The 15322-nt window shown below is 32.6% G+C and overlaps 1 protein-coding gene across 1 annotated transcript; it reads right to left on the reverse strand.

The window, feature by feature from the left end:
• Nucleotides 1-12454: 12454 nt before the first annotated feature.
• Nucleotides 12455-15322, reverse strand: LOC127790396 (coatomer subunit beta'-2-like). The gene is made up of 10 exons (XM_052319899.1): nt 15090-15322; nt 14889-14924; nt 14714-14775; nt 14563-14617; nt 14312-14348; nt 13825-14150; nt 13585-13719; nt 13325-13473; nt 13132-13200; nt 12455-12920 (listed from the first exon to the last, which is right to left on the reverse strand). Exons 1-10 carry the CDS (start codon nt 15099-15101, stop codon nt 12815-12817), a joined length of 987 nt encoding a protein of 328 aa, XP_052175859.1. The 5' UTR covers nt 15102-15322; the 3' UTR covers nt 12455-12814.

Raw genomic sequence — 15322 nt, forward strand, 5'->3', positions numbered from 1 at the left:
AGAAGAAAAACAAAATTGAGGGATTAATTTGATCGCGCGATGAGCCTCTCTCACAGTTCGTAATGAATCTTTGGACGGTCAGGATCAAACCACGAGATCAGTAGGATCAATCATACGGCCGTTTCATTTTACACCATTTTCTTTTCTTTTTTTCTTTTTCCCAACCGACAAGAGGGTTTTTACTTTTTAGTTTTTTACAGCATCTGAGTTTTTATTTTTTTTTTGTATTTTTTATTCATTTTCATCCCATTCTTTATTAACCTAACTTTTGATGACCGATTAAATACATTTTCTTCATTATCTCAAATTCCAGCAGTCCACCAAATGCGCCCTTTCATGACTAATAATATATAATATAGAGATAATTTAAAATACAGAATTATTGTTAGAATTTAATATTTAATTAAAAAATAGTAATAAAATTGAAAGATAAATTTCGTATGGACTATACCGAAAGTCTAACTCTGAATGTGTATAAATTGTTTTCGCATCTAGACTTACCCAAGAGTGCATCAGGGGAAAAGTCACGCACCCCTAGAAATTAGTCGGACGAAGTCGAACACCCCAGATAAATAAAAAAAATACATAATATAATTTTTTATTAAACATTTTAAATCGTCTAATAAAATGCAAAAAAAAAATCATGAAATATTATTTCAATTTTTGGTTTCTATTTTTTTATGTATACAAAGTGCATTCCAAATTGTTAATCTCTATTAATAATTTGTTATGCTAACAAAAAAAAAATATTTTTAAAGTTTCATTAATTAAGTAAGTTTTCCAAATTTAAATGTTTTTAAATGTCTATCTCAAAAAATTAAAATTATTTGAAGTCTAGAACAAATTGAAATAACTAAAAATAAATGTATTTTCTCGTCTTATTTTAGTTGATCAAAGACATCTAACAATTATCTTTTAAAGAAAATAATTGATTTGGTCAATCACATGAAGGGCTAATCAACCAAAGTGTCATACAATGTAATTTATATATATATATATATATATTAATAAGTCATTTTGAAGTTTAGAAACATTATGAATTGATATACTTTTCTATTTTACTTACAAAATAAAAACTTATACAAATATGATTTGAAATGTATTTTTTTATTTGCACATGCATAACATTATATTTTAAATTTTTTAGCAAAAATGATCGAATTCAAGGTACGGGGCAAGGTACTAGGGTTTAGGGTTGGAGACGAGGCAAGCTTGCCTTGCCTCTTCCCTGCCTTTGCTCCGTTCTATTGCCAACGCTAATATATATATATATATATAAATAAAGATCAATATAAAACAAAACAACAAATCTTAACGAAATAAATATTTTGTGGAGTTGGCAAATCAAAGCCTTAAAGATATTTCTTGAATCCCTTAGTTGCTTTGATTCACAAAGAGATTTGAACTCGAGAGCTTTTTGATGCATCGGAGCTAAGAGCTTTTAATGTGCATTCAATAATCATTTCTTGTGTTTTATGAAGTTGTATTTATCTTTCAATATCTCTATTTGAATGTTTCCAATAACTAAAAGTGCATTTAATGCTTAAAAATGACTTTTGCATGAAATTTGAAAATACTAAAAAATTAGGTTGCGTTCTCTTTGTTGTTTTCAAGTCATTTTTACTTTTTGATTTTCTAAAAGAATGAAATCGCTCTCTTTGCTGTTTCTAAAAATATATTTTTTAAAACAAAAAAATTATAAAAAAACTCAAAACAACAAAAAATTATTTTGAGTGTTTTCATCTAAAACAAACTCTAAACTCAAAACACATTTATTTATTTATTCATATTTTATTATTATAATGGAAAAAAGTATTACAAAATTCATTAACTTTAAAATGTATATATTTTTTTAATAATATATTAACATTAAATATTTCTAATTTACTGAATAATCAAATTTATTAAATAAAATATTATTAAAAAATTATTTTCAAAATTTCAAAGAGAACGTGTTTTCTAATTTTCTGTTTTGAGGAATAGTTTTTCAAAATGACAAAGAGAACGTGTTTTCAATTTTCTAAAAATAAACAATAAAAACAAAAAGCTAAAAATGAATTCAACACTCAAAACTAAAAATTGAAAAACAAATAGAACAGAGCATTAGCCATTACAGCAAAATAGTTTATCTACAATTGACTTATAATCACCTACTTTATTTCTAGTGAGTAATTTTTCTCATCTCTTCTTGAAGTAGTGGATTATTTTGGTCCCCTAAATTTTGGATACTATTTGAATTAGTTGGCCTATAACTGAAATAGTTGACTATTTTATTCCTCTACTCTATGAAAGAATGTAAAATTGATTACCTATTTCAAAGTAGTTGATTATTCCTTTGTATTATGCTTGAAGATAAATGTAAACTTGATCACTTGTTCCAATGTAGTTAACTATTTTGTTCCGCTACTTAACATGTAAATTTGATCACTTATTTTGTAGTAGTTAACTATTAGTTCCTTTTCTGAACTAAATGTAGATTTGATCACCTTTTTTTTTTTATAGTAGTCGACTATTGATTTTTCTATTTTAAAACACAATATTATTTTGTTCAACTATGATCCTGTAATCCATTATTTATTCAATTACTATCACTTTAAAAGCATCTTCAAACATATTTAAATACAGAATTTATTGTAGAAGTTTTGTTCTTAGACTTTATTAGTTTTTTCAATCATTAAAACTTATGGTTGATTGTCTTACAAACCACAAGTTAGCTTAACAAGATATAGTAACTTAATCAACTCAAATTTCAACGACTAACCAAACACACCCTTTTATTAGCCAACGAAACAAAAGAAATGTTTTAATTAGAAAATTTTAATCATCGATCATATATCTAATCATCTAATAAAATGAATTTTTTCATGAAATATTATTTTCAATGTGTATTATTAAAATTCTAAAAAACAACAACATTTTCAAATTTCAATCTTTAGTTTCTTTTTATTATGAATACAAAATACATTCAAATCAATCAATAGTACATATGAATCACTCAATAGAGTACAATTAATGAAACCCCAAATTACAAATAATCAATTTACATTAGTCACAAATTAAAGGAAAGGAAACAAACATCATTAAGTTGGAAAAATCTTATAGATGGTAGAATTTGAACCTGGGACAACCTAAAGGTTCTAGGGCGAGTTGAGTTAATATATTAATGATGTTTTGATGATGATATAATATTTTTGTAAAACTTTAATTAATAATGTTCAAATAATCGAGTGAGCCCCTCTATCTAAATCGAGTATTCAAACTATCACTCGAGTGCTCATGTGTTGGTTATTGAGTAAAAAAAATATTTGGTCTTATTGTAATCAAGTATCCAAACAAGATTGATAAGACTCAATTGAGTATTTGCTTGTTAATATCAAATATCTCTTTGATACTCTCTAATCAAGTGATGAAAAATGCGTTCAAGTATCTCAGCCATCAATCATGTTAAAATATTTATCCAATCAATTAACAAGACAAGCTTAATTATTAATCCTCTGTACTTGCATTTTTAGTCGAGTACTAAAATCTCAAATCGAGTATTAGATTGTTGTAAAAGTGTCAAGTATCTGGACTACAATAGTAATCAACTTAAGTATATGCTAAATCAAGTATCTTGATTCATTTAGTCGAGTAGGATTAATACCATAGTTGAATACTTTGAAAAGAACAGAGAACGGGTCTCTATGTCTCTCATTCCAAATCAACTATTAGATATTTTATACTCAAGTGATAACATGACTAAATTGAGTACCAAAATGTTCAATCAAATGTTCCTTATAAAGCATATTTGCTAATCGATTGTAAGCTATTTGGTATTCAAGTAGGTTTTAATCACACAATCAAGTATATAGTATGACTTAGTCGAGTGAAATTGCTTGAGCAAAGAATGAATCTCAATATTCCAAATAGTAATCGACTATGTGATTCTTGCAATCGAGTGTAGCTTATGCTCAATCGACTGCCTATTAAGTCTACTTGAGTATGTGCCAAATTCAATTGAGTATCATCATTTTTTTACTCCAGTATTTGTGTGACAAAATTAAAAAAAAAAAAAGAAGAAATAGTCGTTACATAGAGCAATCAAAAAGGACAATTTCAACCATTTGAGCTTTCTTTCAACCATTTTTCTAAATCAAAAAGTAGTTTTTCACACAATTTCCTAAAGGTTGAGCTATTCTCATCTTCATCATCACTAGAAAAACAAAAAAGGTCAGAATCACTTACCTCTGAGTCCTCTTTTACCATGAGATAGATTGGCAATCTCTTCAGTCTTATTCTCTGATGAAGAGGATGAATCCTTATCACTCCATGCTATCAAGACCTTCTTCTTCTTATCCTTCAGCTTTTCTTCTTTCTTTGTCTTAGGACACTCTTGTCGGATATGTCCTGGTTTTCCATAGCCATAGCATTTGATTTCTTATTTTGCTTTCTTTTTTCTCCCTTTTCAGACCTGTTATTGCAAAAGTGTCTAGAAGATTTCTTTTTGAATCTTTTCAAAAAAAATGTGCCAAGCAGTGTAGCATCTTCCAAATCAGTAGACTTTGACTCAGACTCATCATTTTTTTATGCTTTTAATGCTACTTCTTTATTTTTATTATTAGGGAATTCTTCTTGCCTTCTCATACTTAGTTCATGTGTCATTAAGAATCTTAACAGTTCATCTAAAGACAATTTTTCTAAATCATATGCTTCTTGTATAGTAGTGGCCTTAGGATGCCATTCATGTGGTAAACATTAGGGGTGTTCGCGGTGCGGTTTGGCCGGTCTGAATCATGTTCAGCACGCCAAACCGCTAGTGCAGTTTTTCAACCAAACCAGACCGTGGTCTGGTTTGAGTTCGGCCAAACCGCACCAAACCAGACCGCATTTGCGGTCTGGTTTGGTGCGGTTTATCGCAGTTTGAAATGTTATTTAAAATCACTAAAAAAGATATTTAAAAATGGTAAATAAAGACACAAATATTGGTAAATAAAGACAATTAAATGTAAATAAATAGGAGCAAAAAATAAAGACAAAATAGTGTAAAAAATAAATAGGATGGGCTGCCAATTATTAGATTTTTATAATAATAATTTTTTTATAATTTTTTTTATTATTTTCTTGGGCGGTTCGATTTAAAACCGAACCGCAAACTGTCCAAACCGCAAACCGTGCGATTTGGACAGAATCCAAACCGTTTTCGACCGCAAAAAAAAAAAAAAAAAACCGATCGGATCGGTTTGGTTCAGTTCGGTTTGGCCAGTTTCCGCAGTGCACCGGTTTTTTTGAACACCCCTAGTAAACATTGTAAAATTTTCTCAACAATATCTTCATTAGAAACTGATTTCCCTAAGTTCTTGAGATTAGATACAATATTATTCAGTCTAGTATACATATCCTTAATAGTTTCACTAGGCTACATTAAAAACAATTCATAATCATGCTTTAACATTCTAATTTTAGACCTCTTTACCTTAGATGTTCTTTCATGTGTTACCTCAAACTTGTCCTAGATCTCTTTGGTTGTCTCTCACATGCTTAGATCTTGTTGTATTCCTTAGGACTAAGAATGCACTTCAGCATGTTCTTTGTTGTTGCATTCAACTTGATCATCCTTATGTCTTGTTTATTCTAGTCCTCTTCTGGCTTTGGAATGATGGTGTCCCCTATTACAACAGTTGGCATTTGAAAGCCATTGACTATTACTGTCCAGGCTTCAACATCTCTTGAAAAGATGAAGGTCTTCATCATGTTCTTCTAGTAAGCGTAGTTGTTGCTGAAAGATTACCCGAGATGGGGTGAATTTGGTGTTTTGACTATTTTTATAAATGATGAAAATATCTATGATGCAGTAAAGTTATTTGAAGAAAATAATTCTCTTAACTACAAACAAGATGTAGCAACAGATGGAATAAGCATGAATGTGTATGCAACATACAAAATCTTTCATAAAAATAATTTGAGAAAACTTTAGGTATTTGATAAGTTTATATATGAAAATATTAATATGAAGATGTATGCATTTAAAAAAGAATTTAAGAGACATTTTTGAAAAGATAAAAAGCAATTTGAAATATATGAAATAAACTTATGCAATGAGAAATGACTATTGTTGTCATGGCCTACCACCCAAAACACTCGCTAGCATAAGAGATCTGTGAGGAGGTCATGAAATAAATGATATAGAATAACTAAAACATAAACAACCATACACATCTCATTTATTTTAACTAGGCTCACATGGTATATATATACCACAATACTCACTACATAAATTTGGTTATAGCTTAATTGCCCATACAACGAAATAAAAATGGCAACATAAATATGTAACAACAAAACAAACTCTACTCCGCAAGCCCTCAAAAACAACTCTCAAAGATCTTTTGGCTGGAACGACTCTGTACACAACCTATCCCATGAACTCATACACCACTAGGCTCGACTTTCTCTTTAGCTTTACCTTTATTTGGAATGATGTAGAGTAAATAAAGTGAGCCATAAGACCCAGCAAATATACACAAAAGGAATAGCTGATCAAATATGAATTGAAAATACGAGCATGAAATATGGAAGGGAATAAATTCCCTGAAATGAACACGTAATTTCCTGTTTATCATTCACTATCTCATAATACATCGTATCATTCTATGCAACATTAGATAATTATGAATTTTCGTGCCCTAACCATATTATCCATATATAAACAAGTATAATGTGAACCATTGTCCACCCTCGCTCTGCCTTTAAACCAGACGAGCATTATGAGCTCAGGCTCCCACAGATAGACAAATGCCTTTCGAGCTTACTTTTGGATATCCTTTTTCTCACACAATAAAGTCGTAGAGTAAAATAATAGGTGCACCAATATATATATATATATATATCATGCAACACTTAAGTATTTTTACATTAAGATAATCAAAGTTATAAGCAAGACAACAAAAATATCTTGCATAAACTACACCCTAATCAAGAAATGCATCATTCCTTAGGAAATATAGGGTGAATTGAAACCCTATTGAGACTTTTGAATAAAATACATCAAGTATTTAAGGACATCAATAAGATTAAACATAGTAACATAGGCAAGAATTATCATCTCAATCATAACAAAAAATTTCAGATTTTAGACTAAAATTAATGAGGCTGTAATTAGCTCAAATCATAACCAATTAATTCAATTTAATATTGAATCAAAGCCTATGATGTATAGTTTACAGAGAAACAAATAGATTTCAAATCGGATATAACTACATAAGGTTATGCCCCAAAAATTGAAGCATGACAGATTGCGCACTACAGTGACTTACATAATTTTCTATCAAAGTTTAACAAGGTCACTGTTGGTCCAATTCGAAGCCAAATTATTCAAACCATATATCGAAATGAAACTTATCGAGTTTAGTTTACACAGAAATAAATGGATCTCAAATTGAATATAACCACAGAAAGTTATACCCTAAAGATCGAAGTAAGGTTAGATTATCCGAAAATAGAGCAGAAAAATTCAGATTTTATGCAGTGATTCATGGTGCTATTACAGTCTCAAAACTTAGTCAAATAATTTGATTCATATGTCTAAAATGAATGTTATGATGTCTAATTTCTGGATTAAAAATTGGATTTCAATTTGAATATAACCACAAGAAATTATGGCCTAAGGAGTACAGTAAGGTCAGAATTCGAGAATCTGCAGTTAAAATAGAGAAAATGAGCAATAACTTGCCTTGATTAAGGGATGATTTGAGAGAATGAAGGAAGTCACAAACCAAACCTCCAATTCCAACTAAAAGCCCTCTAAAATCGACCAACAAACAAAGGCATTCGAAGGCAAAGAATCCCCAAACGAAGGAGGAATGCCACACGGACATTGGTGGAGGCAAAATGGTTGACGACATCGACTGACGATGGTGGCAAGGGCCAACATCGCCTAATAGCAACAGCGACTCAAACGACAGCGATAACTGTAACAACGCTAGGTAATTGAAACCCGATTGAAGAAGATGATGATGATGCTGAAAATTTCAGATCCAACGGTTGAGATCTATAAACGGTTGATGGTTTGATTCAATGGCTCTGATATCCATTTGTTACGAAATTGGATCGAATACAAACCACGATCAAACCTTCAATCACACACACAAACACAAAATTTTACGTGAAAAAATCCAAATTAGGAAAAATCACTGGTAGAAAGAATAAAATATCACTAATCAGATATTGGTATTATAAAAGTGATATTGCTTCAATTAATTTTAGAGTATTGGGCACCTATTTGTAGACCTAAAATTATTTATAAATGTACACAAAAAATTATATTATAATCAGAAGATGATTCATAAGTATATTCCTCTAGAACATAAGATAAATTTAAGTCAAAATCTAATTTGACAACATTCTAATCACAATCAAATTTGAAGTCATAATCACGGTCAAATTAAGAATCCCAATCTTACTCAAATTTGAATTTCGGGTCACAATTATAACACAATCTTGTTCCTTTGATGAGCACAATAACACAAGGTAATAGTGATTGATCTCTTATTCATCATCGACACAACTAAAACGAGAGGTTAGAAGCACCTCTCGTCTTCAAAGTTGGTTTCCCTCAATTGATGCAAGAAGCTTCCAAGTACTAGCGCAATGGAAAATAAAGTTTCTCTCTACAAAAAGCTCATTTTCATCAATCAAATTTCCTTGGAGCCTTGTGACAATATCAGTGAGGCTCCTCAAATCTTTATTGTTGGCGGTTACTGAAATTCATTAATTAGTGCCTCAATCACACAAGTGGTAGCAATAATGTCCCCACCTTCTCTTTCTCCCCTCTTTTTTGTTCACAAAAAACTAACCATTGAGGTCTTTCAAGTTCTAGGTATATTGTGATCTAGATATTAAGCCAAGATAAGGGATTAACTGACCGTTCTAATTTTTAAAAAATCTAACCTAGTTTTTAGATTTAATTTGAATTGATTTTATGGTGATCTAAGATTTTTGCAAGATATGAAAATAAAGCACATGCACAACCAAGAATTAGAGTGATTTATAAATGTTCTACTTTTTCAAGCTTACGTCTTCTCTATTCAAGGAAAACCTTAAAGGTTCTATCAAGTAAAATTCCTAGCTTTTAATGAAGTTAGAAACTAATACAAACCCCTTGACAAGTCAAGAAAACTTTCTTGTAGGTAACAACAAGTCTCTCTCACTAAGATAAGAACCCCTCACCTAAGTGAGTAATTACATAAGAGAAAATCTTAAAGGAGTAAATGAATATCTCCTTTAATGCTCCCCAACTTCAAGAGCACACTTTCTTTGCCTTCTTGAGATAATCGAATTCTTTTGCAAGTGTTTCCAAATTTTTGTGTATTTTTTTGGCCCTACAAATCTCTTCATTTATAACGCTCAACACAAAATTTAAAAGTGCTTGAGAGAATAGAGAGAGGAGGACAACATTTGTGAGCTCTTCAACAAGAACCACTTATTTTTCATTAATGAAATATTAGCAACCTATAGATATATATATAGCTAAAAGAGAAAACAATCTAGACGATATATTTTCTAATTTAATAGAGATCAAAAAGATGAAAAAGTGTTCAAATTCTAGACGCAATAGGCAATATAACATAGTAAGGGCACACTTGTAACAAAAAAACATAATTTTCCAATTTTAAAAATATTTGGCTTGTTTGACTTAATTTATAATGAAGCAAGTTAAGAGAATTTTGATCTTTAGCAAAGATATTAGTCACAAATAAATAAAACATCTCCCCTTTGTGTGTTTTTGAAGAACATGTAAACTTGGAGGATGTACAGAAGATCATCTTTATTTAGATGTCTAAATTCATTGGTTCAGACTTTAGGATAAACACTAAGGCATTTTGGAAAGATTGGATGTTTGAACAAAACCACTAAGATGTTTGAACCTTCTAGAAATCCCACTCTAGCTTGTGTCTGAGGGTGTTCTTTCGGCATCTATAATCATTTAGATTTCTCATGCTAATTCAAAAAATTGTTTGGAAATTTTTTTTATTATCAAAATAAGTTTTATAAAAACAAACTTGTACCCTTGAGAATAACATTTGCTTACTTGTAGAACCCACCCACCTTCCTAGTTTCACAAGTGGTGTTTCCCCACTCTTTTTTAACCTTCAACCATCTATCTCCATTATTCATTTCTTATCCTAGATTTCTCTCTCTCTTTTATTTTTCTTTCCATATATATAGTTTTCTAAAAGTTTGAAGCTTGTGGTGGTCTTCTTCACTAACTAGCAAAACAAATTAACGTGTTTCTTCTAGTTTTCTTCTTGTTTTGTTGGTATAAATATCGATCATTTTTCTTCATCTTAATTTAGTAAAGATTATTTTTCTTTACTTTTCTATTCCTTTCAAGGATGTAGAATTCTATTCTATATGAAATTGGCAATGGGGTTCACCTAGTGCCGGACCTGAGATTTGAGGGCCCCGAGGCGAAATGTAAAAATGGGCCCTCGAATCATAGAGCACATTTAAATTTTCTTTTGCCAGATTCATCCAACATCAATAAAATAGACATAGGCAAGCTATCAAATAATCCAAATCTCCGAATATATCACAAACAAAACGAAATGAAAATGACGAAATGAAAATGATTCGTGAAAGAGAAACTAACCGCTGAAAGTGTAAGTTGAAGCTAAGCTAAATAGATCTGGATTCTTCTGGAGAAGCAGATTTGCTTCAAGGATCGGATCGAATCTGAGGCAGCAAGCGGTCAAGCTGAAGCGACTGTTGACTGAGAGCGAGGCAGCGAGGAGCGAGCCACCAGTGACCGGCCACAAGGGCGAGCTACCGCCGACGCCGATCGAGCAGCAAGAGGCGAGAAAGCGAGGGCGAAGGGCGACGATCCGACGGAGCATCGAAAGGAGAAAGAGGCAGCGAGAGGCGAGAGCGAGGGCGAGCCACTGACCGACCGACGGTGAAGGCAAGGCGCAAGGATGAGGACGACGGAGGGACTTATAGAGCGATTGAGCGAGAGAGGGCTGCGAAAGCGAGAAGGCAAGAAGGACAGGGGCGAACGCGAAGCTTCGAAGGGGAGGGGGAAACCGTGGGCGGTTGGGCCCTTACCAAAAAAGGGGGTTCCAATTTATGGGCCCCCAAATACATTAATTTTCATTTAATTTTCATGGGCCCTGAGGCAACTGCCTCACGGGCCTCATGGAAGGTTCGGCCTTGGGTTCACCTATTTTTTAAATTCAAAATTTTTCATTTTGCCAAAAAAAACTTTAATTCTTGAGATTATCTCAAATTATGATATTTTTATAAAAATTTGCTACTTCTTTTTGAGTATTGTAGGATTAGATAACCAACTTAATCATTCATTGTGAAAGATTTGATCGTCATTGATCTCAAGATCAAGTTTAAGAACTAATGATTTTCAATTGCAAAAGTAGGATTTTTGGAATTCAAGAAACCTAGTGAGTAGGTTCTTTGAGATCTCTCCCACCCTTTTGCTTTATTTTTTCTTATATTTGTCTCTAACTTTAAAGGGTGTCAATTTAATTTATCCTAATTTTTTTTAGGATAAATACTTGACATTGAGATTTAAAGATTATCTAAAAATGCAGTCACAACTTCCTTGTCAAGATTGCCAACAAAGGAGCAATAGTGACCTACAAATTTATTTCAACCATTTAATAGCTTCAATGTGATTTAATAAAAAAATTCAATAAAATAAAAAATAAAAGAGCATTAATTTTAATGCAAACTAATGGTAAACTTGAGATTAATATTAGTTTTTAAATACTCACATTTTTTATAGGAGCAATAGTACCTTCTTTTAACCCAAGAAAACAAAAATGAAAATACTATTTAAATACTCAAACTTTACTGAGTTGAGATGAATATTAATTTTTTTCTTCTCTTCTTATACTTCAAATCCATTATAATTTTGTTCAAGACCTACAAATTTTTTTCAACCATTTAATAGCTTCAATGTGATTTAATAAACTGTTTCAAAAAAAAATAAAAATAAAAGAGCATTAATTTTAAGGTAACTTAATGGCAAGCTTGAGATGAATATTAATTAGTTTATATGTTCATTTAATGTTTTCAAGTAATTTTTTAATTGATAAAAGTTTACAAATTCCTTCTAATTTATTTAAGCCTACAAATTTCTTTCAATCATGAAATAGAAAAATGAATGAATGCTTATTTAAAGGATTTCAACTTTTCAAGGAAATTTAATTATTTTAATAATTTTAGTATAATTTAATGTGATTTTAAAATTTTAAGCTAAGCTTTGGCTCCATAATAAATAATCATGCACTAGCTAGTAGCAGTAGGGAACCAATCCGGACCAACATAAACCTCTCATCGGGTGAAGGGTTGGTGTATTAGATGGCATTAATATCATCTTTGACTTTGACTTAATTAGAAGAGTAACAAAAATACAAAAACAAAAGATATATAGCATCATATTTAATTTAAGATCATCACCAAATTAAGTCGCACTTGGGGTTTATTCCAAAACATTCAGAAACTACTACTTTGTCACCATTTTGTCTCACAAATACATACAAAAGATGTTTATATGTCTTTTGTATGTATCCCCACGCCATGCAAAATATATATATAAATATAATACATGAAAGTGCTCCCATCCCATGGGAATGGAAGTTACAGCAAAATACATATTTGCAGAAATATTGAATTATTACATATCATTCATTCATTTATTCCAAACACACCATACTCTATATTTATATAACAACGTACTCATCTATTCCTCCTCGTGCTACTGCTGCTGCTTGACTACTCACTTCATCTCATCAATTATTGGCATCCATCTTGACAGTTACAGTTATTCCTTCGAGTCTTCCCCCTCAGTCTCAAGATTTACAGAATCCCAACTCTGAGAGCAAATAACTTTGGCCATAACGGTGCCTCCATCGCAACCAAACACAGCCCTGATAGAACAGAATGGGATTATTGCCGGTAAGGACAAGCGGATGAGAATGCAATTCTCCAGACTATGAGATGTTTGTTTTTGGTTCTATATCCCATATGGATGACTAAATTGAGTGATGGGAACAAAATGAAGATTAAGAAACTTTCGCGTCTACCCAGAAATACAAAACCTAGAGACATATGATGGGCGAAAGTAACGAAAAAACTTACTTGGCAGAACCTTTCACGCACCCAACTGCCCAAACTCTTCCAAGTTCATAGTTAAGTGTATTCTCAAGCCTGTAAAAGATTGAAAAACGCTCGATTACAGAGATGACTACATATCAGAATCTGGATTTTGCTAACAAGATGAGGCTGAACTTTTGTTATGCATGTTTATATGATATTATGTTGGGTAAGTTACCTATAGGTTGTCGCATGCCATATGCGAATAGTCTCATCTTCTGAAGCTGTAAGTATAATGGGAACTTCAGGATGAACATATACTGCAGTAACATTATGAGTGTGGCCTTCTAGTGTCCGGACACAAGTTCCGGTCTGATAGTCCCAAACCTGAATTCACACAGATTCAATCGGTGGCAAAAAAGTACAAAATAGGATATATTTATTTGCATTTACTATTAAGAACTGAAGATGAAATGTGATGGTACTCATGAGGCATGCCTTAACAAGGTGATCGTCAGAACCCGTGATCAGATATGGCTTATGAGAACCACTCGTGAGGAATTCAGCACAATTCACCCCTTTGGAATGGCCGTCCAGAGTGAAACTCGAAATAGGGGAGCCAAGATCCCATATCTGTGGAAGGAAGTGTAATCAGAAAGATATCATAATAGTTTGATCGAATTGAAGTAAAACAACAGTTCTATATATGAGTCAAGTGCCCACCCCTGCAGGCTATACCTTGACGCTGCAATCAAGCGAGGCGCTTGCAAAGGTATTGGTATCTACGGGATTAAATGTTACTTGCATTACATAATGGCTGTGCCCCTCAAAGATCCGAATGCACTCCCAATCCTTTTCCCAGTCCCAAAGCTTTACGAGCATGTCATCCGATGATGACAGCACAAGTGGGAGGGTAGGATGCACTGCCAAAGACCGAATGTAATCCGTGTGTGCCTCCACTTCTTTGATCTTTTCGACCGAATTGTAGTCGTATGCACGAATAAACTTGTCATCGGCTCCTGCAACGACCCACTGTTTGCGAGCCACAAACTTCGCCGACCTCACTGCAAAAATATATACGACTCAAAATCAACTCAGTAAAGGCTGTGGATGTAAAAGGCATTGCCATCAGAATCAGATTGGACAATTGCAAAGATAAATGCCATTAGCGGGATCTTCTTATATAGACCGAACTGCAAACAGAAAACGTGAAAAAACTATATACCTGGTGATTCTGTGACCTTAATGGATTTCTCCATAACCTGTAAATTAAGAAGAAACCCTGGTTTAGTGCTGAAAGCGTTAATTACAAGTCCTCTTAGTAATTCAAAGTGCAAATTGAATTTCTGAGCTCCTTGTAACCTAACGAACTGGGGAAAGGCCGATAATGTGGTTTGTTTTAATTACTAGACAAACAGAGTTTGTACAACAATGGCATGAAACTTGAGGGCCAATGCCATAAGAATTAAATCTTACTTGCGAGTGGTAGTTCCAGATGCAAAGTGTTCCAGAGTACAAACTCACTAGGATCCTGCAGCGGGAAGTTTCATGAAACAAAGAAATTAATTAGAACTAAACTGAAAATATTTCCAAACAAAAGGCATCGATCATCAGCGTCCTTAATTACCATGCCTCCGTTGGATGGAAATCCAGAGACTTAACTCTCTCCGACCGCTGATCGAACTCTCTCTGTTCCATAAATTAATGATTTATCATTAGATTTGTCAAAACGAAAGTTGAGCATAGCACAAAATTCAAACAGAAAAAACCTCAATCAAGCTAAATGCGCATGGCCGGAATACCTCAAATTTGAGAGTGAAAGGACGTTGCTCGGCGGACTGGCGATAAATCCGGCAAAGAACATAGCAGAAAAGCAAGCTCATCAGTCCAAAAACCAAGATAATTGGCAGATAAATCATCACAAGTAATTAAAACTGAGGCAATGCTATATATCGAAGATGAAAATCTTCTACAAAGGACAAAGAAAATTTGAGATATCGCACCGTATTCGACATGTTCGAGCGGAGCAGCACTGGCGGGAAATTCGAAACTGCAAATTAATGCTTTCGAAATTAGGATGGATGATGAAAGAAGGTCGTGGCTTCGGATCTCTTTATATAGGAAGGCATCGTTTCGCTGCTGCGCTGCGTTGCGTTGGATTGCTTCGCAGTTAAGAAAGCGGTGCTCAAATTTACTGGCAAGAAGACCACTATTGAAATCCATCCATCCATCCATA

This window comes from Diospyros lotus, chromosome 14 (assembly GCF_014633365.1).
Source record: "Diospyros lotus cultivar Yz01 chromosome 14, ASM1463336v1, whole genome shotgun sequence".
In the NCBI taxonomy this organism is placed as follows: Eukaryota; Viridiplantae; Streptophyta; class Magnoliopsida; order Ericales; family Ebenaceae; genus Diospyros; species Diospyros lotus.